Raw genomic sequence first — 27,824 nt, 5'->3', positions numbered from 1 at the left:
TTTTCAATAAAACTTATTATTGAAGAACCAAAAACATAATCAGAATCCAACAAATAATAGTAAACAAAAGCGATTTTATAACATGTCAAGAACATCATGACTGTTGCAAATAATACTATATTACAAATGATGCAACTTATAATAATTACAAGGGTTGCTTACTGCAGCTTTCATATTGTATTTTTATCAAACATAATTAACGTTTGTTATCAAGAATAGCTTGAGAAAATACATTGTCATCCCTGGAGGGTTTTTGAACAAATTTCTCATAAAACTTGGCAAATGTACTTTCACTAGACCAACCTCCAGTGTCCAATACTTTTATTAATGGGACATCTCGAATGAAAGCAGCAGAAGTGGCAGCTGCACGTGTACTGTGAGCTGTAAATATAGTCGTATCAATTCCTGAAAGTTTGAGAACTGATTTCACCCATCTAGACAAAGTGCTGCGTGCAATAGGTTTATGTGGTTTCACATAAGAAATCAACAATTGTTTAGAAATTCTTAATTTTTCTGTTACATTCAGATAATGTCTAAGGTGTGCCACCACATATAGACGCTCATTCTCAAACCTTTTTAATTCAATTGGTTTAGAATGCTTCTTTGGTAAAGATGTTTTTAATAACGATGAATGGACAATCACACATTTGTCATCATATAATGTTATATCATCAACAGATATTTCATGTAAAGCATCACCTCTCTGAGCTGATAAAAGACATAAAAGCATAACAAGTCTCAGAGTCAATTGTTTCAAAGACACATCAATAACATCTGGCCATCCAGATAGATGATCAATAACTAAATCGACATTCCATGTTTCATTGTATTTTGGTAATGCTGGTCTTTTGTTACAGACTCCTTTAAGCAGTCTTACTATAATTTTATGAGTTCCAAATTCCATGTATCCGTAAGATGATAAATGAGCAGCAACTGCACTCCTGGCAATATTTATGGTATTATAACTAAAACCTTGTTGAAACAAACCACTCAAAAAATTTGCAAAAACATGAATTGTGACTGGAGGATTATGTTTAACTTTTAGAAATTCTATCCATTTCTTAATGTAGATGCTGTACGATTTAATAGTGTTTTTCCTCCACGAATTCAAAATGAGATCTACTGACTGCTGATCTAGCTCGGAGGAAATTAAATGAGGCCCGAAACCTTGAAAACAAGAAGGTCTAATTTGTTCCGTAGAATTAGAGGATGGGTGGTTCCCGGGACGATGGTAGAATTAGAAGATCTCTTCGACAAGGAAGACGAACTGGGGGTTTGGAAGCAATATTGTTGATTTGTGGGTACCAGAATTGAGTCGGCCAATCGGGTACCACCATAATTCCTGTCCCTTTTTCCTGAATAATTTTTTGCAACACCTTGGCAATGACACTGAAAGGGGGAAAAGCATAAAACGTTTTATATTTCCAACAAATTGAGAAAGCGTCAATTGCTATTGCGTTTTCATTCCATTTATATGATACAAATTTTTCAAATTGAGCATTAGCCTCACTTGCAAACAGGTCAATTTCTGGTTCAATAATCAAATGTTTTAAAGCTACTTTCAAATCATGGGGATTTATTTAACTTCCATTCAGAATCCCAATTAGTGATACGTGACTCTCTATCCGCAACAGTATTCTTTTTCCCAGGAATGTGTGCTGCACTGATCCATATATTGTGATCCATGCACCATTTCCATACCTGAAAAGTTATTTCATTATTTTCCACAGAATGGTTTGTGCCCATGTGATAAATACAAGCTATAGCTGTTGTACTATCTGACATAATACGAATATGTTTATTTTTAAATTCAGATTTAAAACATATAAGTGATTCCAGTATTGCTTTAATTTCCAAATAGTTAATGTGTCTATTTTTGTCCTCCAAGGACCAATGACCTCCTGTACTGATATTCCCATTTTTACAGCCCCAGCCTATGCAACTCGCATCTGTGAATAGAATCGCTGTTGGTTTTGATTGTGTAATATCATTATACATAGTTTCAACATTTTTGATCCACCAATGCAGTTCTAATTTTGCTTTCTTTGACAAACCCATGGTCGCATCAAAATTACCCTTATTTAGTTTCAACGCATTATCCTTTTCTGTTTCTAACTGTCTATAATACAACGGTCCATATTTTGTTGCTGGAAAACTAGCTACCATTTTCCCTACAGCAATTGCTATATCTCTTATTATAACTGGATAATCCGTCTTTAGTAGTCCCACGCAGGTTTCCAACAAACTCTTCTTTCTATCCTCTGTGAGACATACTGTCATACTTTGAGAATCTATGACCACCCCAAGGTATTGAATTTTTTGCTTGGAACCAGTATAGACTTATCAGGATGAACCACAAAACCTGCTTTTAAAAAGGTAGATAGAGTAAGACACACGTTCTTTAAACAATCAGATTTTGTCGCTGCTACAAGCAAAGAATCATCAATAATGTATGCAGATAAAAACCCCTGCCTTCTCAAAGATGAAAAAATTGGTTTTAAGAGTCTGGTAAAAACCCTAGGAGCCATGGCCAAACCATTAGGTAAAGCGTTAAATTCATACAGCTGACCTTTCCATATAAATCTCATGTATTTCCTATAGCTCTCGTGAATGCTGACAGAAAAATACGCGTCTTTTAAATCAACAGATGCCATGAAAGCATCCTTCGTAATCAACTTAAGTGCAGCTTCTAAAGTTTCCATTTTAAGTTTCTTATATGTAACGACAGTATCTAAAGGCTTTAAACTCAGAATCATTCTAAAAGAACCATCATTTTTCTTTCTTGTAAATATGCTAGAAATTACTTCACCGACTCAGGGATGCCACCAGGCAAATTTAAAAAAGCCTGAAAATTTGCACGGACGAGATACAAATCAACGTCAAGGGCTTTGTAGGGATTTGAAAAATGTCAAATTTGGAATATTGTTTCAGTATTTATTATTTCAATTGAGAGCAAATAACACACAAAAGAAAGGAGAGTTAACAGTTTTCAAATTGATAAAATAAGGTGCTGAAAACAAAATATAGACAAATCAATATCAATAGCTATCAGGGTGAGAATGACTGGTCACATAAAAGGAGAAAATTTTTCATTGTGAAGATCATGACCCACCCATGCAACCATAACCTATAAATTTGAACTTTACTCAAATTCACTGAGATGCGATCCAAAATTTGTCTCGCAGCAATTTCTGACACGACTCGGAGAATTTCAAAAGTTGAAAGTGTAATTACATTTGGTGGTTGTAGTAGGGATGATGTGGTAGTGGTTATAGTAGTACTGGTCGTATGGATGATTGTGTGGTGGTGGTTGTAGTAGCTGTGATAGGAATGATGATGTAGTGGTAGTTGTAGTAGTAGTGGTGGTAGGGATGATGTGGTGTTATTTGTAGTAGTAGTGGTGCTAGGGATGATGGTGTGGTGGTGGTTGTAGTAGTGGTAGTAGGGTTGATGATGTGGTGGTGATTGTAGTAGTAGTAGTAGAAGTAGTGGTCTTAGAGAAGATGATGTGATGGTGGTTGTAGTAGTAGTGGTGGTAGGGATGATGATGTGGTGGTAGTTGTAGTAGTGGTGGTCTTTTAGAGATAATTGTGTGGTGTTGGTTGTAATAGTTGTGGTAGGAATGATGATGTGGTGGTAGTTGTAGTAGTACTGGTGGTAGGGATGATGTGGTGTTATTTGTAGTAGTAGTGATGGTAAGGATGATGATGTGGTGGTGGTTGTAATAGTAGTGGTGGTAGAGATGATGTACTGGTTTTGGTGAGTGTTTTTTATTCAGTGATAATAATAGCAATTTGTCAAAAAGGAAGATAATGTCTCCGTCTATCGGTCAAACGCAAGCAAAGTGTAAAAATAACAGGAACATAGTTTTGTATTGGTATTATGTAATATATTACTATTACTACAATAAATCCATTCTTATCATTAAACATAAATTTACTTTATGTAAACATTTAATGAATTGTCCTTTCCACATGTTAAAGGCCTACAATGTCATTCAAATAAAAGGCCAGAAAGCGTTGTTTTGTTTTGATTTTTACTTTATAAAGCAGGCTACAATATCTTTTATTTTTTACCGAAACCTAGTGGTTATTCAGCTTATAAATACAACCCAAGAATCTCACAAATTTAAAGCCATAGTCAAAAGGTAAAAAGAAAGAAGAATAAACTAAGCCAATCACCATTGCTTTATTCTAGGCTATTGTATTATCTCTGAATAACCAGATGATTTAATGGATGGTTGAGAAAGAAATAAAGAGAGAGAGAGAGAGAGAGAGAGAGAGAGAGAGAGAGAGAGGAGAGAGAGAGAGAGAGGAGAGAGAGAGAGAGAGAGAGGGAGAGGGGGGGGGGGGGGGGGGGGGGAGACTTCTCTGCCAGAATAATTTATGAATTGATCTTAGTTCTATATCCAAAAAAAAAAAAAAAAGAAGAAAAGAGAAATGGAAAAAAAAAGGCAAAGGGAAAGAGGAAAAGAGAGAGAGAGAGAGAGAGAGAGAGAGAGAGAGAGAGAGAGAGAGAGAGAGAGAGAGAGAGAGAGAGAGAGAGAGAGAGAGAGAGAGAGAGAGAGAGAGAGGGGGGGGGGGGAGACTTCTCTGCCAGAATAATTTATGAATTGATCTTAGTTTATATCAAAAAAAAAAAAAAAAAAGAAGAAAAGAGAAATGGAAAAAAAAAAGGCAAAGGGAAAGAGGAAAAGAGAGAGAGAGAGAAGAGAGAGAGAGAGAGAGAGAGAGAGAGAGAGAGAGAGAGAGAGAGAGAGAGAGAAGAGAGAGAGAGATGTGTCCCTCCCCTTCCCCTTCAACCATCAACTAGCTAATCAAAGAACACCACTGGTCGTCTGTGTCAATTGTGACATCTGGTGCCATTCAGTCTGGCCCGACGTCATAAAAACGGGACCGTCACTAAATTTCACGAGACTATTGCACAGGTGTCAAAATATGACATAAGACATAGTGGTGATTTTGTGGTTTTGAGGGAAATGTTTGACACGGCAAATTCAGCGGAAAATTTCTGAGAAATTCTCAAAATCACTGTTTATTTATTTTAAAAAAAAATTTTTAAAGGAGGAATTGTGATGGGGATGGGCGGAGATAAACTACCATTTAGGTGCCCAAATATTCGACTGGCGGTGACAGCCCAAATTATTCACCCGGCAAAAAAGTTCCGGCTCAAATCTTGATCGCGATTTTTTTCTTCGTCTTTAAAAAAAAAATTGTTTTTTTGAAGTGACGACGGACAAAAACCGGAGGTTCCGGATTAAAACCGGCTGGTGGTAAAAAAAAAACGGATTTCCGGCTAAAACCGGAAAAGTGGCATCCCTGACCAACTGCATGATCGCATTTAGAAATTATTTCTTTTTCTAATAGCTTTTTAACTTCCAAATCTATAATGCTACATTCTTCTTTATTCCATTTTATGGAGGCATATGGTCTAGAATAACTATGCAAATCTAGAAGTCTACAATCAAACTCCACCAACACTCCTTTAACATATTGTAAAATTGATTTGTTGAATGTTAACTTTTCCCAATATTTTACAAATAAAGATAGTTGTCCTCCTTTAAAATTATTAATTTTTGATTTCAAATATGATAGAACTTCAGGTAAAATTTCTATCCAGTCACTCACCAAACTTATTGTTTGTAATTGTTCTTCCATTTCTGTGGGTGGCCTTTCTTGTTCTGTACAAACTTGGGTTTTGGTTGCCACTTTGGACGGGGGAAGGCACCCCCCTTGCTTTGCCCTAAAAAAGGTTTCGTCGCACTAGCAAATCTTGTACTTGTATTGTCTTTAAATTTGTCTGGGTTGAAGGTGATGTTCAATTTGTCCAGTTCTTTCATTTCTTTGATTTTGTTAGGCAAATTGTCTCCAAACAATAAAGGCTCCACTGGCAAATTGTCATCCCCGCACAATCTATGCAGCGATTTATTGATAAAGGGCTTTAGATAATTTCTCCTTTTAGCAGACAACTCCCTGGTTGCATGTCCCAGTAGAGCCAATGCATCCGTGCAGTCTCTTTTTAGTGACTCAGCACCATTCTCGTTCAGCAGCAAGTTTGTTGTTGTTGTTATTGCTGTTGCCGCCTTGACTACACTCCTTTGTATCTTTACTAAACTGAGATCTCCTTTAATTGCCTTATTAGGTAAGTGTCTCCAAATTTCTTTATTAACTGTTGGCACCACCAAATTGTCACAATTTTCTGGTCTAAGATGAGCTTCCAATCTCTTTTTCAACATTTTGGGATTGAGTTTGGTTGAAAACCGGCCTTTCACCACCTTTGCAAGGTCGCTCCTCACCTTCCCTCCAACTTTTTCTTCCTCATTGAATTCATCCTCCAAACTCCTCAAAAAACTATCACTCTCATCATTGTTCTCCTCACTCCTCCTCCTAGTCATTTCTCGATTACTACACAACAAATCCTCTTCTTCTTCCAAGTTTGATTCGACTTCGCCACCGTTATCAACGTCATCACTATCACTGTCATCACTCCAGTATTTGTTGTCGTGACCCAGTTTTATTCTTTTATCCTTCGTCTTCTCTCCATCCACATTCTTACGCTTCATCACAAGCTCCGTAAGCGGGTCAAACCATGCTTCCCACTGTTTGTTCAACTCGCTCAGCATCGCCGCTACGTCACGCGGCGAGCGGTCGTCACTGTCACTTGGTTGCGTCACTAAGTCGTTTGTGGCGAATGGGTCACTGGTGACCTTATCTTTTTCCATTTTTCAAATGATAATTATTTCTGGACAAAATGAGAGAGATAATAACATACATCATGAATCTTATCATGCACCAAGTTTGATAATAAAACGATATAATGTTTTATATATTTTATTGGGTGAAAACAGAAAGAAACCTTGACATTCATTTTTCATGCTGACCCAGTTTAGTTTTGTTTTTTCCACCCCACTTTTATGGTCCATAGTGGACCTAATTCAGACGGAACACAGCCACTTTTAATGCAAACCATAACATGGTAAATTTTTTGTGCCAAGCTAAGGACACATCACCATTCATGTGCCAAACTAAGGACACTTGTGCTATAAACAAGTTGCACTGTTAAAATCCAACCAAGGGACTAGTGCAACAGCACAAATGGTGACAATGAATTAAATAAATCAAAACAATGCGTGTCGATGACACCAGTGTGATTAGTTCTGCCAGTCTAATAAATGAGAGAAAAAACAGGATAACCAATGTTACCATTACAAAGAAGAGCTTATTCAATATTTAATCATCTGTTATTATCCATATGTAACTCCTCCTTACCTTTATAACAGAATAGAAACTTTCGAATAGAAGTAAACAACGGCCAGTTGACTTGAAAACGATGTTCAGAACTGACTTGTGCGCATCTCATGTGATGCCTTCCACCAATCAGTGATGTATTATAATTCACTGTTTTCGGATTTTTTCCCTTTCGACTCTTCGCAATTAGCGAGAGTATTAGTGTGGCTCGTATTCGCCTCTCTTTCCTCTTCGCGATTAGCGAGGGAACTAGTACGACTCATCTTAGCACAATAGGATTCCACAGTCTGACGTCACGTCCGCCTAGCAACGAATCGGCTGGCTCTAAACAAAAAAATCCGTGCTCGGTCCGGGAAAGGAATAATTGGAAAATCGCTCATAAAACAATTTTTATCTTAAATACGGTCCAGTGTTTTGCACCAGATTGTCTGCACCAGTCAGAGAGTCATTCCTGCAAGTTTTACAGATTTCCAAATGGAGAGGCAGACAAAAAATTGAGGAAAAAGTGGATCACTTTAGTCAGGTAAGCACGCACGCCTCGTCAAACATTTGATAGAGTTCGTAGTCCAGATCTAGGTCTAGTTCTAGCTTACGTAGGCCTATATTTTATGATTAAAGTGTACGATTGCACGAAATTATAAATAAAAATACATTCCAAACCAGGTTTTTATTGAAGTTGAAGCAAAAATGATATCTCAATCTACACGTTTTGATGTTAAGGCTGATACTGATAGATAAACTGAATGAGAGTTCGTTCTACTGATAAGTGATAATTTTTTTAAAGGAGAAAAAGAGAAGAAAGAGAAGAAAATATTTGTTAAAATCTTACTTTAAACTCAATACCTTAATGGCAAAATGAAAATAAATAAATAAAATAACGGAACCTCTCCCCCCCCCCCTCCCTCACGCAGATATATCTCTCTCTCTCTCTCTCTCTCTCTCTCTCTTCTCTCTCTCTCTCTCTCTCTCTCTCTCTCTCTCTCTCTCTCTCACACACACACACACACTTTCCTCTTTTTTGGAAAGTTTCTCTGATTCTCTGCCATGCCTCCCCTCCCCGACAGCCGAGGTGGCAACTCTGTGTGAACAAAGCAAGATGGCGGCAGGGACCTCTCTCCTTTACCAATGCCCGATTGTTGACACTCCAAATTTCCCATTACCGCACTGGCCAGTACAGTACTGACTGAAATAAAGAGAAAACGCCAGTCTTGCCCCACTCAACCCCAAGATCAACTTTAACTGTGTAAATTTAAGAATTCATATTTTTATATACCTAGTCAAAATCATCAAAAGAAGTAATGAGGAAGTGCGACATTTTGCTGAATGTGCGATTTCATAAAAGACAGGCGAGAGAGCCACCAGTAACCTAGTCTCTTGCACACCTTTGATTTATCATGCATTGAGCTGGTGTCAAACAAGATAGTCTAAAACAAAGTACTTATCAAATTAAATAGGATACCCAATATGCCCAACAGAATTATTGTTTTTTTTTTAATCTTTTCTTTTCAGGAGAAAGGACAAAAGATCCAATATCATCATCAAGAGTGTGTTCTTGTCACTTCAGAGATGGTGACAAAGCCAACCTCCCTGAATTGTTTGACAGAAATAAAAATAAATTGTTTCCATCAGAGCCAGACAGAAAGAAAAGAAAAGTGACACTTTCTCCCACCCCATCTCAATTGGCACCAACATCAAGAAGACCATCATCATCATCATCTCTCATCATCATCATCATCATCATCATCATCATCATCATCATCATCACAAAGTCCCACCTTTAAAAAAAACAGATTCCTCATCATTATTTTCCTCTCATCATCATCCTCATTATCTTCTCCCTCATCATCATCTCAACTCTCGCCACCATCATCACAGGATTCCATCTTTAAAAAAACAGATTGTAGAACAAGTGAGGATATTTTAAATAGCACAACAAATTTGATTCAAGACAAGAAATTACAGACAAAAATAAGGAAATCGCTTGCTTAAAAAAAACAAAAACAACTTAGTTAGATTCAACGCACTTACACTGTTTCAAGCCTTACAGAAAAAAAAGTTCTTCGAATGGAGACAGATGTACATTGTTTTAAAATATTTAATATTATTGTTCAATATGTTGAGTGCTTTAGAGGTAAAATTATTTATTATAGTGGATGGGAAGTTCAGGAAGAGTCAGTTGCATTAAAAGACCAAATTTTTATTACACTTATGAAACTTAGAACTACACTAACCTTCATATTTCACAATTGTTTAGCGTTAGTGAAAGTACTATAACAAATATTATACAAACTTTTATTCATGTTTTACATAAGTCATAAGCTTCTCTTTGAAAATGTTATGAAGGTTACATGCCCTTCTAGACATAAAAATAAACTATCAGCTCCATCATCATTTTTAAGATTTCCAAATTGCAGAATGATCATTGATGGTACAGATGACCAAATTGCTATTCCTAAAGAAATGGATAAACAACGGTTAACTTATTCTTCTTATAGGTCCATGAATTCTGTTAAAGCTCTTGTTGGTGTGAGTCCAAATGGTGTGATAAATTTCATTTCTAAACTTTATCCAGGGTCTGTCTCGGATAAGGTCATTGTACAAAATTGTGGATTACTAAAACTTTTAATTTTAAGCCCTGGAGGTTTAATTTTAGCAGATAAAGGTTTCCTGATTCAAGATATTTTACCTCAAGGAGTAACTGTAAATATCCCTCCCTTTTTACATAATAAATTTACTGAAAATGAGATTTTATTAACCAAAGAAATTGCTTCATGTAGAATTCATGTTAAGAGGGCTAATGAAAGACTGAAAAATGTTAACAGCCTCTCATATATTCCAACCATGTTAAGAGAAACATCTGATATTATTTTTCAATTAGTTGCAGCACTTGTCAATCTCCAGTCTCCTCTTATTAAGGAGACTGCATTTTGTTAGCTTTGACATTTATTTTGTACAACACACATATTTTGTTCATCATCATCAAATCACCATTCAAAATAATGGTTTTGTAGGTCACCCATACATGATTTTACATGATAAACATGACAAATTATGGCATTGTTGTATCAATGTATGTTCAATGTCATTAACATTGTTAAATAAAACATGACAAATTAGTTTTGGACTGAATCAACCCACAGCATCATCAAGATAGATCTGTGGAAGTAAAAGAATAAAAGATTCAAATTTAGAGCTGCGACCATGCTCAATAGGCAAAAAACAAACAAATAAAACGTCTTTTGTGGTCTTGTGGTATGACACTCGCTTTCAGATCAGAAGGTCCTGGGTTTGGGCCTCGCTCGGCGCATAGTTGAGTCCTTGGAGAAGGCTCTTCACTCACAATCTCTCACCATACTCAGGTGTCAAATGAGTACCTGGCCGTTAACAGCGTTGTCTCTGTCCGAAAAAATTGCAATATCGCCTAACAGGCATCATGTCCCGTCTTCCATGTTAAATGTTGCTGTTGGCCAGGGACCCCTTGTAAAGCACTTTGAGCACATTTAGTGGATATTACACTATATAAAAGCTCAATTTAAAAAAATTAAGCGGTTCTTTCATTCATCTTGCTTTGTTGATAAAGGGGAAACCCGAAATGTCCATTTTATCTGTTTTCGTATATCAAATTGAAGTTCACATTCAATTTCACAATGTTATTGATTTCTTCGAGTTTCAAGCAGCAACATTTACATTACCCCTTAAGCCAATAGGAAGTTTAGTTTACCGTGACTAACACTGGTCTAAATAAATCCTTTATTCATCCCAGAGAGGAAATTTATCTCTAGGTCTATTCCCAGGGCAGACTGGACTAACCGCGGTGCAGCGCCGCAAATTGAGCTAGGGCGAGGTGACTTGCTCAAGGCCACACAGCGCAGCGGCGAGTGAACGAACTCGGTACCTTTCGGGTACGAAGCAAAAACCGTACCGCTGATCCACGCTGCCCCTATGCCTACCACATGAAGTATGATAAATAAAATGTCTAGCGTGATTGGTGATTGTGATGCTCATATGAGTATTATAATAAAGGTTACAATACGATACTAAATAGTATGTAGTAGACTATAGTCAATAGCAACGAAAATTAGCGAAGCAAGACTAAGACCTCAAAGACTCCAAGTCCGTGGTCCATAAGATAAAAACACAATAATTCAATGACTCCCTCTCTCTCTCCCTAACTAAAATCGAACGTAAACAGTAAAATCTTTCCATTGGACATACTAAATCTGCCTAAACTCAAAGTAAACTGATTATTGTCCAACAGTAGTTTTATGGGGATGTGAGATTTTGAGAGTGAGAAGACGAAATGACTTACCTTCACAGAATTCTCTTTATTCTTCATGCTGGCATGAACTTTGCCGAACATCAAGCCATCTGAGTAAGTGAAAGTCAAAACATGACCTGACTGATGATGATTTTCACCTCGCGAGACACTTTTATGCTCATTGGAGAAGTATTTCATAAGGGCGGTGATGGAAATAAAGTTAGTGTCAGCCATTTTCTCGACTGTTTAGAGCCAGCCAGTTCGTTACTATGCGTTGCTGCGCGGGATGACGTCACGACTTTTGAAGACTATTAGTGCATGAGAGAGAAGTCATAGCCGATGATTGTCCTGTAGACTGCAATGTTGTAACACCATTAGTGTTCAACGCTTCATTTTTTGACTCAACTTTTCTTTTCCCTTTAGAACACGATTTAGGACCTTTCTTTGTAAAGTCATCATGGTTTATTTCTGCAACATTTTTCTCCGATCTCTCACTAAGAGACAGGAGTGATTTCACGGCGTCTGCCATTGTGTATAACGAGCTCAGCCTAGTCTAGCTAAAACAAGCAAACACCGGTAAAGAGGGATGAATAGTCCAATACAACACAAATAATTCTAAATTCTCCACAATAACACAGTCACAGTTAATTTAATAATGATATAATCCAGTAAATTGTTCGGAAAAACTCGATGAAAATGGATAATTAATCCGATGGAATGAAAGTCGTTGTTGATCATTGGGTGTACCCGTAAAGAGTGAGGAATCATGGGTGACCGGTCTTCTTCGGTGAAGGTATGCCTAGTCAGCCGTAACCAATGGAATTAACGTTTCTATCCGTCTGATGCAAAGCAACGAGAATTTTGTGATTTAGATTGATTTTATAATGACCATATACAATTTCATAATCAACTTTCAATCCGTTAGATTTACGACACTATATTTTATTAAAATGGAAACCAGGAGGCCAAGAACACAGATTTTTCACTTTATTGATTTTACAATGGCTAAAACAATTTCATAATCAACTTTCAATCCGTTTACGACAACAGGAAACCAGGAAAACTTAAAAATCTGTAATTTTTAGGAGAAACAAATAACATAGTCGATATAGTTACTTTTAAAAGTGAACAATTTAGTCTCATAAGGATTAAAATAACACTTCAAAATCCTGACAATTATGTAGTCCGACATCAACTTTATTTTCAACAAGTCTTAAACCAAGTTCTGAAAATGGAGCCAAAATGTTGTGATTCGACGAATTTTCTTAATAATAGGCAGGTCTGTATTTTGCTTAATTGGGACAAAAGAAATGTGCAATTTCATACAAATCGGTAAGCTTGAAAGGGAAGGAAAGTATGTGTTTGTTTTTGTGTGTACATGTGTGTGTGTGTGAGAGAGAGAGAGAGAGAGAGAGAGAGAGAGAGAGAGAGAGAGAGAGAGTTAGAGACCTACCAGGCGGTTTCATCTGTGTGGGATGCTCGACTAGATTGGTCACCCCATCCAAGATATCTCTTGCGATATGTCCTCGTCTGGTAATGCATCATATCTGAAAAGAGTCACCAAATAAAAAATTTAAAAATGTACAAAAAATAAAGTGACTAGTAAGTCCAGAAGACAATAAAGAATAAAAACTTTGCGACAATGAGGATTCGAACCCACGACCCGACTATTATGGCTACTCACCTGGCTGCGAGAGGGATGCTCTGCACTCGACACTATCCATCACTCAAAAACAACAACCCAAAACAAATTCATACTGTGTACAAACCAAATTAAATTTCTTTGGATAAAACACAAAATACACAATTAGGAGTGTTTCAAGGTAAATTCATTTTTCTACCAATTGCAAAATCAAAATTACAACTTGAGCTTTATAACACCTAGCGCAATATCCACTAAACATTCTCAAAGTGCTTAAAAAAGGGGCCCCTAGTCACAGCAACACTTAACACTATTATAACAGCCAGGTACTCATTTTACACCTGAGTACGGTGAGAGAGTGAGTAAAGACTCTTTTCCAAGGACTTAACTTTGAGCCGCTCAGAGCAGGACTCAAACCCATGACCTTTCAATTTGATGGCCTGTGTCAAACCACAAGACCACATAGATTTTTTTTTAAAATAAAAAAATTCCCTTTATTCATCCCAATAGGGAAATTTGTCTCTAGGGCCTATTCCAAGGGAAAACTGGAATAACCCAGGTGTCAGCCGCAGTGCAGTACTGCAAAGGTCACTTGCCCAAGGCCACACAGAGCAGTGGCGGGTAATCGAACTCTGTAGCTTTCGGATACAAAGCAAAAACGGCACCGCTGAGCCATGCTGCCCCACATGCACATCTAAAAATAGAATACGAGACTACATCTGGATCAATCCCAGGTGCAGTCGATTTTTTTTCTGCCCCCCCCCCCCCCCCCCCCCGCCCCCCCACTGTCCACCCAGCAATGATGATTGGGTAGCTGGGTCTGTTAGATCTGGTGGAAAGTGCTTTGTGATAGACTAGAATCTCATCCAAAGGGTAGCAAGCAATTGCTTTTGTCTGTTTCATGCTATAGAATGAATTGCGGCTCCATGAGCCTAATGGCTCTGAAGGACTAAATAACAGAGATAAAACAAGGAGAAAAAAGAGAATATCTCACCTCTCTCAGAATCAAGAAGAAGAGTGCCACTTAGGCTTTTCTGACGTCAAACTAATTTTCTTTTTTTAATTAGGTAAGTTTTAAGGCTTGACAACACTTGTACTTATACAAAACACCCCATAATTTCAATACTTTACTCGTCTATTCAAAATATCTTAAAATTTAACTTTTACTCTTTCAAAATATGTTGTGTGGCTATGTGGTCTTGTGGTATTTTACTTGCTTTCGGATCGGAAGGTCTTGTGTTCGAGCTTCGCTCGGTGCATAGTTGAATCCTTGAAAAAAGTTCGTTACTCACATTCACTCACCATACTCAAGTGTAAAGAGAGTACCTGACCATTAACAGTATTGTCTCTGTCGGAAAAAAAATTGTAACATCGTCTAACAGGCGTCATGTCTCTTCCTTCATGTTAAGTATTCTTGTTGGCCAGGGACTCCTTGTAAAGAACTTTGAGCACATTGAGTGGATATTGATCAAGCACCATTGTATATTACTGAATTTTTAGAAACTTATAATCCAACGAGGAGTCTACGTTCTGCACTAGATTCTACAAAATTAATTGTTACAAATAAATATAAATATAAATTTTACGGCGGCAGATCGTTCAGCCGCGTCGGACCTTCCATCTGGAACTCTCTTCCTAAAAGAATAAGAGAAGCGCAGTCCTTATCAATATTTAAATCAAAGTTAAAACACCATCTCTTTGTTAAAACACATCTTGATTAATGCATCTTTGTAATTTGACCCCAATATGAATGTTAATTTAGTTTATGTTATTATATCATTATTTTATATTATTTCCGTATTTGACATAGCATGTGGATTATGTTTACTTATTACATTGTTGTATAATGATAATATTATGTTGATGTAGTATGTATAATGTTTCATTTGTATAATAATGTCACTGTATTATTGTTTCGCGCATTGAGCATCACCCAGTGATGAAAATGCGCGTTATAAATGTCATGTATTATTATTATTATTATTATTATTGTGCAATATAAAAGATAATTATTTTTTTTCTTTTTTGTAGCTTTAACTCTCTCCTCACCGGCCAATTTCAGGATTTTCCCCAAAACTTAACAAACATACAACACAACAATTGAATATTTTCACTCAAATGCAAAGGCATAATTTTGTTCAGCAAAACGAGGAGTTTTTTAAAACTGAGATAAAAAATTCCTTCAATTCTGTGACCAAAAGAAGTCTGAATGAGAAAACACTTTGTTGCATCGTAATGAATGTGATGATTTTCCCATGGTTGGCAAGGGAAGGGATAAAGCATTTTGATTGATAGCTAAGAAGCGAAATAAAATTTATAAACCGATATGTGTTATCAAGACTTTGCACTATTTTAAGTCCCCACTCCAATGTACTTCGAAATTTTTAATCAGTACTCAAGTGGTAAAAAGTGTCAGAATATTATGAATGTTAAACAATCAAATTAATTATTGCAGTACTTACGAATCTTTTCTGACAATATACGTATCCCACCACTCTATATCCGGCACTTCTCCCTCTTTCTGTGGTAATGAATGCGAAAGAAAATAATAAACAGTTGACAGACTTTTCATTTCAAGTTTGGAGTTTCAATTCTTAGTTCAAATGAGTGAATAAATAAATGAATTCCATATCTTTCAATGTCAATGAATAGTAACACCCCCCCCCCCAAATAAAAAAACCCAACAAAACCCCCAAAACACAACAAACTAAACAAAACAGTTGAAGGACTTTTTATTACAATACGGACAGCTTCAATTCTCAGTTCAAATAAATGAATAAATATAAATAATTAATAATTTTTAAAAAATATAAATGAATGAATAAATCTTATTACATATTTGGCAAATTGGATTTTTAGTAACACTGATTTATTGTTGTCCACAATACATCATTTTTCAGCCCTTGCATTTATCAAAGCAACAAGAAAACCTGAGAATTTCAACGGTTGATGTCACTTTTTGCTCAATTTCATTTCTGTCAATTTTCTCTTATCTGTACATTTTGAATAAAACCGATTATCTAATTAAGCAATTTTACACTGTTCTATGAAGAAACCAAAGAGACCTGGATAAAAAGATGAAAGAGTCTGGCCTAACCATGGAACAACATTTGCGTCTACGCAGCTGACATGCAGAAATGGAAGTCCTAGATGGTGCGATGAGGATTAAGTAAGTATTTGATACTGTTGGCAAGCAAGAAAGCAGCTGAATGCCGAGGATCAATACTACACTCCTCGTTGTGAGTCATGTGCTCCATAAATTGAGCTACTGGAACTCTCTGCATTGCTTAATCTAATTTTTTTTAAAGTCCTAATTTGTCTTGCCAAATTTAGCCACCACCCCCACCTCCCCCTCAAAAAAAAATCTCTACATATTGAAAATTACCATAAATTGGAATTGGACAGCTCTTTCGGGCACGGATGATAAAGCAGGATGTAAAAATAAATAAACTATGATCATGATGATAATGATGATATAAAAACTTACAAACTCTTTCTTTGGGTTGCTATTTTTGCTGCTGATGCAATACCTGTCTTCTTGGCAACCTGGGATATTTCTGCTTGCAGTCGCTCTAACTGGAAAAATATATGCAAAAAAGTATAGAAAAAAAAAAAGAGAAAGGAAGGGAGAGGAGGGAGGATGTAAAATGGTAGTAAAGACAGAGTTTGAAACAATAGAAAACAACGACAATCTTCTATATGAACCATCCCTTCAATCTGATAGCTTATATCCTGGTAAAACCAAATGCCCAAAATAAATGAAATAAAATAGAATTCCCTTGTCTTTAGGGTCCCTTGGAAGAATGGAATAACCCAGGCGTCAGCTGCAGTACAGCATTGCAAAATGAGCTAGAGCGAGGTGACTTGCTCAAGGCCAAACAGTGCAGCGGGTTATCGAAATCAAAACCTTTCGGATACGAAGCAAAGACATACCGCTGAGCCACGCTGCCCCAGAAATCTAAAGAAGCCAAAAAAATGAGGAAAAAACCCCCAAACAATAAATAAAAAATTTGAGGGTTTTTTTTTGCGGTGTAAGGGGGGACTTCATCGATTCCATTCAATAGAAGCATTTGAGTTAATTGTATCAAAATCGTGTTTTTAAAACAGTCACTAAAACTAAATTTTTCATCCAATTCAAAATGGCATAATACCAGTAGATTGATTACCTTCGGAAAAAAAAATGGAAAAAAAAATTTAAAAACAAATAAATAAATAAATAAAATGAGAAAGAAAAGAATTACACGGGGAAGGACAGCATTAAAAAAAAAAAATTTTTTTAAAATAAAATCAAATTGTAAGTTAGAAATGGTAACATTGGAAAAAGAGAAGTGGATGGAGGGATCTACCTCTCTAAAGTAGTCCTCCAGAGCCATACGGCCTATTGGGCTGGAGTTTATCCTGGTTTATATAAGCGTTTAAAAAGACAATAGTATCAACTTCTTGATACGCTTTGGATAGGACGCAAAGTACCTTGTGCTAGATCTAACAGACTCAGCTGCCCAATCACTGCTGGGTGGACAGAGGGGTCAGAAAAAAAAATAATTGTGACTTCACGAGCATCAATCCAGGATCCTTTGAGTGTGAAGAGAGTGCTCTACCTACTGAGCAGAAGGGGCACAAGAGTCTATGATGATATTCGTCGAAAAGTCAATATAATTTCATTAGGGTTTTTTTTTTTCCATTTGAGCTCATAGTATGCAGTTGAGACAAGTGAGGTAAGTTCATTGACCTCAGAAGACTATTATTAAATGACTAAAACCATTCTCAGTCATTGATCTCAAAGACATGTCTCCATGTGAACTCATTAAATTCCATGCTTAATGATTAACGGTAGTATTGATATGCGTTAATCTCTTTTCTTCTTCTCTATGCCACAAAAGAGAATATATTGCTTGAAAAACATGGAAATGTATGCCTGGAGAGCTTTAATATTGATGAATGTAGCAATGACTATGAAAATTTTTGTTTTCTATTTTTGTAGGAAATACTACTCTTAAATCAAAGCCCTATCTCCACTGAGTAAAAATCTTTTTGAATTTTGAAAATCATTGATATATAACAAAGTTATGCAGTTTCAAAGATGTCATTTATTTGGATGACCCGCAAAGAGAAAAAAATACAGAAAATATGGGACGCTTTTTCTGCTTTTTATTCTGGTTTGTGGCTGTAACTCGCTTAATACGTGGAATTAGATATTAAAACTTGGCAACTTTATGGCAAAATTATCAGAAAATATGATGAAGACATCAGAAGAGTTCTAACTTGTATAGTTTTAGAGCTGTATGGCTAGGGTCAACTATAATTTTGTTTTAAAATATACATAATATTGATCATTTGGAACTTTTCCGAAGTGTAATTTTGTGTCTACAACCCATACAAATGACACGAAAAATGCCTGCTGAATTATTATCAATCAGTCCCGTGAGACCATGGCTTATGTTAGTTCTAGTATTTATTTGAGAGAGAGAAAGAGAGAGAGAGAGAGAGAGAGAGAGAGAGAGAGAGAGAGAGTGAGAGAGAGAGAGAAAGAGAGAGAATCTGTTAATCTACTATCCCTATGACATAACAATGAAACAATACCTTAATTTTAAAAAAGCGCGCGAGGATTTGTGTCATCCGTCGTCGCGAACAAAGTTGCCAGATGGCCACGTGTGTGGCCAAATATATAATTTTGTTTCTTTTTTTTACATTTTATTCATCTATGTTTGTCTCAGTGACATTTATCCTAGTCTATTCAATTTTCTGTTTGTTAAAATTTAGTTAATTTTAAGTGGGCCAGTCTTAATATTGAAAGCCATATGATTTTCTATTTAGCCACTTTTGAAGTCGAATTTGGTCAGGTTAAAGTCTGGCCATCTGGCAGCCTTGCCTCGCTCACGTCATTTTCGTGTCGCGCGATGGTGGAGCAAAATGGCCGTCTCCTATTTTCACTCATTGAAATGCAAATTGGGTTGATGTTTTGTGAGAATACGGGAAAAGTACTTATCATAATCGAATGAAATTTGAAATATAAATAGAAGAAATGTGCATATATAACCTTATGAGCGACAAAATCTCTCCTCTTTGTAGTTTTAGAAATATTGTACTCCAAAGAGTAAAAATCTATTTTTAACGGTCTTCTGATAATACTTTCTGTTGCACAAATGTTAATTCAGTTCAACAAATATGTAACAAGTGTAGGGGTGGGGTATCAAATTTCACTGGGAATATCTAGCAGTCTATGAGATGTCTAGGCTATCATGGGTGATGAATTTGGACCAGTTACACAATGTAAACAATGTCGTAATCATTTCCTGGACTCCCCACTGACCATGGAACACTCTACTACACTGATTCTACAGTTTTATCATTAAAAGTTCCCACGAATATGGTAAAGGAGTGAAGAAGTCATACTTATTGTAGTAGTACAGGAACGTGTATATATATATATATATATATATATATATATATATATATATATATATATATATATATATATATATATATATATATATATATATATATATATATATACACTCTCTCTGCAAGTAGCCCGATAATAATAGTTCTTAAAGACACATCTGTTACTGATTTAAGAAATATGAAATGAATGGGTTTGTTTCATTCATGTCTCTGTTGATTGGTGTGGGAAGGTTTTATTCACCAGCTGCACTACTTGTACATTGTGAATATTGAGAATAATGTCTGAATATCTGTTAATTCCTAGGAGGAGTCACTATTATTTTCTCTATCTTGGCTATGTTTGAGTACTCCCCCCCCCCCCCCCACTCCCCCTCTTCTTATTTTCCCCAGTCAAACTTGCCTTTGTGGAATACTATCTGTACTAACTGTTGATGTTATATCGTTGTTTTCAGTGGTATGAATTAGGTGTAGTGTGGATGTGATGCATTTCTCTTAGCCTGTCTTTTACGTTTGTATGTGTGTATATGCAGGATGTATTGAGAGAGAGAGAGAGAGAGAGAGAGAGAGAGAGAGAGAGAGAGAGAGAGAGAGAGAGAGAGAGAGAGAGAGAGAGAGAGAGAGAGAGAGAGAGCGGGGAATGCCTTTTTCTACCATATTCATTGCTTGTATTATCTACTACGCCACTGTGATGGTGTTGTTGTTTGGTGTAATGATGGTGTTGTTTTGTTTCTATTTGTAATAGTGAAGTAAAACCTACACACACAATATATTGATTTATATGTTCTTTAGGAGTGTGTTAAATTGTTTAATCCTCTTATCTCCATATCTTTTCAATACAATACAGAATACAAATGAAGAGAACATACCAGATGTCCAGGCGTTTACATTTATGACCATTAAAACGTAGTTAAAATGTGTTGAATCAGAAAATGAATGTTTTACTTTGTGTAATAATATTAAGACTGGACAAAGCATTAATTAGTTTTAAAATCCAACGTCTGATTTTAAAGATTCGAATTTTTTATTGTCCGCACAACAAAAAAAATATTTTAAAATAGTAGGGATTTTAAATTGCTTATAAAACCTATCAGAATAATCACAATAAAACGAAAAAAGAACCAACATAACAAGTTAGACATGTAAATGAGCTCTATAAAAATTGACTGAAACTCTTCGACAAACTGAAGATTCAATTATTTTTTTTTAAATAAGGGCATCATTGGAGAGGAGAGTGATAAATACAATATATCAAAATAGTGGGGGTTATTACTTACTGGAAGTATGACTGCCATAATTTGATGTAGAAGGAATGCTAAATAAGCATGTCATTCATATAGGTAAAGATGACTTCATCAAAGTCATATTCCTGCCTCTGGAATTTTTTTGACATAGAAAAATAATCACCATTATCATCTTTAACTTCTAGCCATGACCAATTGAATTTATTCCTCACGGGACTCACATCTTTATCGATGCTCGACAAGTCTGAATTGCGATCCACGAACAGCTCAGCCATTGTGAGAACATTAGAATAATGTAGCAATGAGCAAACTTGATTTTCAATCAGTAAATGACAGAGAAAAAAAAACTTAAATAAATATGACTTCAGGCCAATACACTGAATTATTAAGTAGAAGTGAATTATCAAGAAGAAACTTCGGCAGGCGTAGCGGAAAAATTCAAAGAATCGAAATGAAGGTAAATCGCCACAAAACAGCAAGCTCGCTTGGGCTTGAGCAAAACAATGCCAGAAAACGTCCTGATTTGCACGGGAATTAATTAGGCTACTTACCATTGTTCCTTATGATCAGGTACTCAATTAGTGAAGAAACGGTCAACCAGTTTGTTTACAACGTGAGGCAATCGAAATGTGCTTGTAGCAATCTATCCTACCTTTCGATTTGAAGATAATAATAATAATAATAATGCTGAAAACTTATATAGCGCTATAACTCCGAGACACCAGACTCTAAGCGCTTAAATTACAAATTACTTTGGCTGAAACATACTCATTCACACACACAAGCACACACACACACACACACACACACACACATACACACACACAACACAACACACAACACAAACCAAACCTATCTTGCTTCTCATACCATCTACTAAAATCGAAACAAATATGTTTTAAGCGAACGTTTAAAAATAGACAAAGATTCTTTTTCACGAATGCTCTGCGGTAAGGCGTTCCAAATAGAGGGTCCGAAATGAGAAAAGGATCTCATTCCAGCATTTTTCCGAATTCGAGGGACAACTAGTTTTGTGGAATCACTGGCCGAACGTAAGGGGCGGGGTTTTGAATATCTTTCAAATTAGTTCTGAAAGGTAGGAAGGGGCAGTACCTTCAAGACAACGATACACTAAAACACAAGCTTTGAATTTAATTCTTTTCTCAACAGGCAGCCAATGCAGGTCATGAAGTAGAGGTCCGGCAGAGTCGCACCTACGCTTCATAAATACTAGTCTGGCAGCGCTGTTTTGGACAATCTGAAGACGTTTCAGATTGTATTGCGAAACGCCAAACAACAGAGCATTACAATAATCCAATTTCGATAGTACGAGGGACACAACCAGGTGCTTGGTCACATCCTCAGATATGAACCGTCTAATGGAAGCAATCTTTTTAGTTGGAAAAAGAGAGATCTAACCAAATTATTAACCTGATGCTCCATCGACAGTCCAGAGTCTAAGAATGTGCCAAGGTTTTTCACTTTGTCAACAATTTGAATAGAGGCATCCCCCAACTTCAAATCTGTTTCACTTTTCCACTTCCTGTTCCCCACATACAGCACCTCCGTCTTATCATCATTCAGTTTCAATCTGTTCTCATTCATCCATTTCTTAACACTTTGGATACAATTTTTACTATTGGCTGATCCTTCTTGTAAATTTCTCATATTGGAAAAGCAGTACAATTGCGTATCATCAGCGTATTGATGGTAAGACAGACCAAAACTTCTGATGATTTTAGACAGAGGGCCAACGTACAAAACAAAAAGAACGGGTCCAAGTACTGAACCCTGGGGAACCCCACAATCAGAAAGATTTCCTCCGATCTATATTCATCCACCGTAATAATCTGTTTACGATTAAACAAATATGACCTAAACCAATCAAGCGCTGCACCAGACACGCCATAAGTAATTTCAAGACGTTTGAAAAGAAGATTGTGATCAATAGTATCAAAAGCAGACGATAGGTCAAGCAAATTCAGCAAAGAACATGAACCATTGTCTATAACAGAGAGGAGATCATTAACAACCCTAACAAGTGCGGTTTCCGTCGAATGATGTTGCCTATAAGCAGACTGAAATTTTTCTTCAAGACAATTATTTTTAAGATGAGACAGTAATTGTTTCAAAACAAGCTTTTCTAAGATCTTAGAGAGAAAAGGAAGATTAGAGACAGGGCGATAGTTTTTTAAGTTCTCTTTATCGAGATCAGGTTTTTTCAAAAGGGGTTTGACATGAGCAACTTTGTAAATGTCTGGTACAGCACCTGACTGCAACGAATTATTAACAATACATGTAAATGGTGTTAAAATTACATCAATGCATTTTTTTAAAATGGCAGTATTTAAGGGTCTAAATCACAACTTTTAGTTGGAGACGACATAATGCAATCACGTAAGTCAGCTTCAGTAATCTTTGAAAAATGTGTTAACGAATCACCATGAAACTTGTCAAATGTTGTAGGGATCGATTCAGACGAGAGTTCCTTCCTGATGGTATCCGTTTTTTCTTTAAAATATTGACCAAAGCGAGTTGGTAGATCTGCACGATCGATTAAAGATGGGAGAGCTGGTTGCGTCTGTTGTCCCAGCAGTTCCTTGGTCAAGGCAAAGAATTGTCTCGAACGTCCCACGTTTTTGAGGCTTTCTTCATAGAATTTCTTTTTGGCCCTGAAATTGACGGCTTTTGCATCATTTCTAGCCGCGATGTATCGCTTCTTATCGACAGCATCTCTGGACTTGAGCCATTTTCTTTCTGCCCGCCTCCTGGCTAATCCATTCAATTTTATTTCGGTATTATACCAGGGTGCTTGACGTCTCACTTTTACTGCTCTAGTTGTTAAGGGAGCATGCTTGTCCACCGTACCAACAATTGACTCGTGGAGACCATTCGCATCATGTTTATTTTTAACGTTATGGTCAAGGTCTTGTTTAAAAATGTTCATGTTTATATTCTTCAAATTACGAGATGTTATCATCTTTTTTACTTCGTGCTTCATTGGAAATAAAACGCAAAACACAATTAAATGATGGTCAGAGATTAATTTATCAATATTTGAGACAGATGAAGAGAGAGAATGTTCAATGTCTGTAATGACATGATCTATTGTGTGGCCATGGTTGTTTGTAGGACCGCTTACAAGTTGAATATTGTTGTTTGTGTCAATAATCTCCCGAAATACTTTCGATTCATTTTTGTTTCCGAAATAATCAATGTTAAAATCACCCATAAAAATATTATGCTTTTTGTTAATGGATTGCAATGACATAAATTCTCCGAACTCAGATAAAAAATCAATTGTTGATATTTTGTTTTGTTGGCTTGGTGGTGGGCGGTAGACACAGTGAAACGACTTTTTAAAATTATTTTCATGAATGGCAAATCCAGCGTATTCAAAACTTCTAAAATTATCATGGTGAAATGATATCTTGTCAAGAGTGACAAGTTGTAAATAACTGCAATACCACCTCCTTTCCTCCCAATGCGTGGAAATGATTTAATACAAAAGCCTTCGGGTGTAATTGCTTTCATAATTGGATCATCATATGAATGATTAAGCCATGTTTCCAAGATGACAAAAATATTAATTTTATGATCTTCAATAATGTCGATTATGTCTTGAGTTTTATTACGACACGATCTAACATTTAGTAATCCAATTTTTAAACTGGTATGATCACTACGTGCAGGTTGTTGTTGTTGTTGTTGTTGTTGTTGTTGTTGTTGTTGTTGTTGTTGTTGTTGTTGTTGTTGCTCAAGACGGTGCTGTTGCTGCGAGTTGTTGTCATGGTGGTCGTTAATTTCATACTGACTGTCACGGACAGTGTTGACATTTGACAAGGAACGGTGAGGATTACTCATTGAAGTGATTAGATTGGATGGGGGACGAGTGTTGATAAATTGAAGCGAGGATCGAGGTCGTAGGGGGAGCGGGCGTGGGGTTGGCCGATGACCAATGACGGTGGTTATAGGGCGTTGTTTTCGTCTACCCCCTCTGAGTCTGTTCACAAAATTAGTATTATAAATAGATCGATGTACACGGTAGTTGTTAAAAGTTGTAAAATATAGCACAGTGAATAAAGTTTCCAATATGGCTGTAAACAAATAGCAGTTTAAAACTATGTTCGACTTTGGAAAATCCATACTTAAATTTTAAAATTTTAGAAAAATCCTCTGTTAGAAATCGTTAAAATGTATATCAATAAAACCACAAGACTATCACAAATCAGATGGTATTAAAATCCAGGCGAAATGTCAGATAAAAATCACTCAAAACACGTAAATGAAAGAGCCAACAAAAACAAGACTCGCCGGTCAGGCGTGTTACAAGATGTCTACATAACGGACTTGCGGCATTCGCAATTTACTTTATCATAGTTTTGAGACTCGAAGGGTAAATGTGGTCAATTTTGGCTTAGATGAAACAGTGAAATTTATCGCTCGGTGGCTCAGTTAAAATTGGCTACAGTTGGGATCACTTCGGATTGGAAAGTGAAAAAATAATTTAACGAAGGATGTGTGAAAATACCCAGGGAAGTGTTCAGACACGCCTTTTATAAAAAGCGTCGCTTTGTCTTGGCAATATATACATCGTTAATATAAACGGTCCCCATGAGCTATGCGTAGCGCTGTGGAACACTCCTAATTATTTTACGGTCATTCGACTACGATTTGTGAATTCTTTCTTTTTTTATTTCTTTCTTTCCTTTTTTAAATATTTGAATTTGACAAATTGACTGATTTCAGTTAATTGACTGAGAATTTACAGGTCTAACAAGTGAAAGTATTACTGTCTGTTCAGTAAGTTAATATCATTGTAATGTAAGTGGTCATCTAGATACGGTGTTATATTACATCACGAAAATGCAATACTTTGCGGCTTAACCCAAAAAAAGGGGAATCCCCGTCCAGGTAGCCAATTTTACAGCATGCAGCTGCTGTTGTCAGTCACTTGCTGGGTTCCAGCAGTATAACTAAGTGATCCGATTTTATGAAGAAATAAACTGCAGTGTGCGGGATAGTCATTGCTAATGAATGGTTTCTTCCAATCATTTGAATAGTCGTTCCATACACACAAATAGTCCAATTTTTATATTTATTTATTGTTATTGTGCGGCTATGTGGTCTAGTGGCATAGCTGCCAACTTTTCAAAAATAAAATAAGGACTGCCCATTTGGCCCGTGATGAGGGGACAACGTGCCCCTCCCTCTTCCATATCGAATTGTAACATATAAAAGTCAGCCTTTTTAATGACTACTACTACTAACACTAACACATTTAAGATAACACAGGCTAGTCCAAATGTTGCTAAATTATCGGGTTAGGTTCCAGCTCATTTGAATCGTTATGAAATGACACTTTCCACAATGAGATCAAAATTTAAGAACAGACAAAATAAAGAAAGAATCCAACTGCCTTAACTTTGATAAGGACTAATACACAAGCACAATTGTAAAATAAATGAATTAACTTAGGATGTTAGAAATGCATAACTGCCAACCTGGTACATCACTTGAGAGGGGGTTTTAAGATAAAAATAAGGGAGATTAGCTAAAAAGTAGGCGATTGCATATATTTTCTTTCATGCAACATAATGGTCTTTAAGTAGTATGTAATAGTAGTTGTAGTAAATTGAACCTCTAAAAATTGGAGAATTCCTACCTCTTTACTTTGGCAAGATAAAAAGACCTAAAAATGGAGTATTTCCATTGAACCTAAACTGTTATAGAAGCTTGCTTGAAAAAAAAAAAATTAGAATCAGATGAACATTATTTTTTTTAAGGATTGAAATTATATTCCATAAATTAATAAAGGGAAATAATCATTGTAATGTTTAATCTATATAAGCAATTGATTTTCTGATTGAATACCTTTCAATCAAAGATGTTGATTTAAGTGTATTATTAATTAACACAATATTTGTAACAAAAAGTGAAAGTATCAATACTATCTGAGAACATTAAAAGTATGTTCGAGGCCAACATGCATATTTTAAGCAAATCTCCAATACATTATGAAAGGTTTTAGTGAAAACTGGTGTCATATACTCAACTAGATTTTTTTTAATCGTTGAAAATCATTTATGATAGACAAGTATAATTCAAATTATAGAGCTACATGGGAATGAAGAATATTATGCTGTGTTGGTTTATACCCTGCTCATCACCTCTCGCTGTACACTTATAATAATAATAATGATAATAATAATAATAATAATAATAATAACAATAATAGTATAGTAGTAGTAGTAATAATAATAGTAATTCATTAGCCCTTGTTTACCACAAATTAGCCAAAATTACAACAAATACGGACTTACGGACTCAGGAAGCCAAATGCGGAACAAATCAGTTTTTTAAGGAACGGTTGGCAGCTATGTAGTGCTATGACACTCGATTTCGGATCGGAAGGTCCTAGGTTCGAGCCTTGATTGGTGCATAGTCCCTGGAAATGACTCTTTACATACATTCTCTCACCGTACTCAGGTATAATATGCGCACCTGGTCGTTAACAGCATTGTATCTGTCCGAAAAAATTGTAATATCACCTAATAGGCGTCATGTCCTACATGTTAAGTGTTGTTGTTGTCCAGGGACCCCTTGTAAAGTACTTTGAGCATGTTTTTCTCTTCTCACAGATTGCCAATTTGGGACATTCCCGATTCTTTCAAGACGGCTGGCCTCTATGACATTGCTTTTATTTTGCTTACAAATAGTAAGCATCAAAAACTGCATTTAAAAAAAACAACAAATAACAAAAAAAAAAAAAAAACCCACAAAAATCTCAAGCCAAAGGAGTGAGAAAAAACAATTCTTAAAAATGACTGATTACCTTTGCTCGAAGTCTGGAGACCTGCAGTTCAAACTTTCCTTTCTCGTGGAATTTGAAACCTCGCTTAGGTCTCTGTGTGGCTTTCGGCTGGTATGTGGATGAGTAAAAAACACACTCGTTACAAATCAATGATCCGCTTATTATATAGTATTTCCAGTTCACTTATGATGGTAATATATAGATGATCTTAAATAACAAT

General features: G+C 36.1%; 1 protein-coding gene across 8 annotated transcripts; it reads right to left on the bottom strand.

Annotated features, from left to right (window-relative positions):
* Positions 1-27,709, bottom strand: LOC144962170 (uncharacterized). Of its 8 annotated transcripts, XR_013643384.1 has the most exons (7): positions 27,626-27,709; positions 20,824-20,921; positions 16,635-16,723; positions 15,610-15,668; positions 12,959-13,052; positions 5,628-6,741; positions 1-1,389 (listed from the first exon to the last, which is right to left on the bottom strand). XR_013643384.1 is itself a non-coding variant. In XM_078895106.1 (6 exons), the coding sequence occupies exon 5, from the start codon at positions 6,719-6,721 to the stop codon at positions 5,633-5,635; it is 1,089 nt and encodes a 362-aa protein (XP_078751232.1). In that variant the 5' UTR covers positions 6,722-6,741; positions 12,959-13,052; positions 15,610-15,668; positions 16,635-16,723; positions 27,626-27,709; the 3' UTR covers positions 1-1,389; positions 5,628-5,632. The 8 variants fall into 8 exon arrangements, 5 of the variants coding, with proteins under 5 accessions (XP_078751232.1, XP_078751237.1, XP_078751233.1 ...); XR_013643383.1 differs by lacking the exon at positions 27,626-27,709 and having other exon boundaries at positions 20,824-23,003; XM_078895106.1 differs by lacking the exon at positions 20,824-20,921.
* Between the last annotated feature and the right edge of the window lie 115 nt (positions 27,710-27,824).

Source organism: Berghia stephanieae, unplaced genomic scaffold (genome assembly GCF_034508935.2).
Source record: "Berghia stephanieae isolate SIO BIC M18660-M18661 unplaced genomic scaffold, UCSD_Bste_1.3 scaffold66, whole genome shotgun sequence".
NCBI lineage: Eukaryota > Metazoa > Mollusca > Gastropoda > Nudibranchia > Aeolidiidae > Berghia > Berghia stephanieae.
The sequence above is the reverse complement of the archived record's forward strand: the minus strand, read 5'-3'. Positions and strand labels throughout refer to the sequence as shown.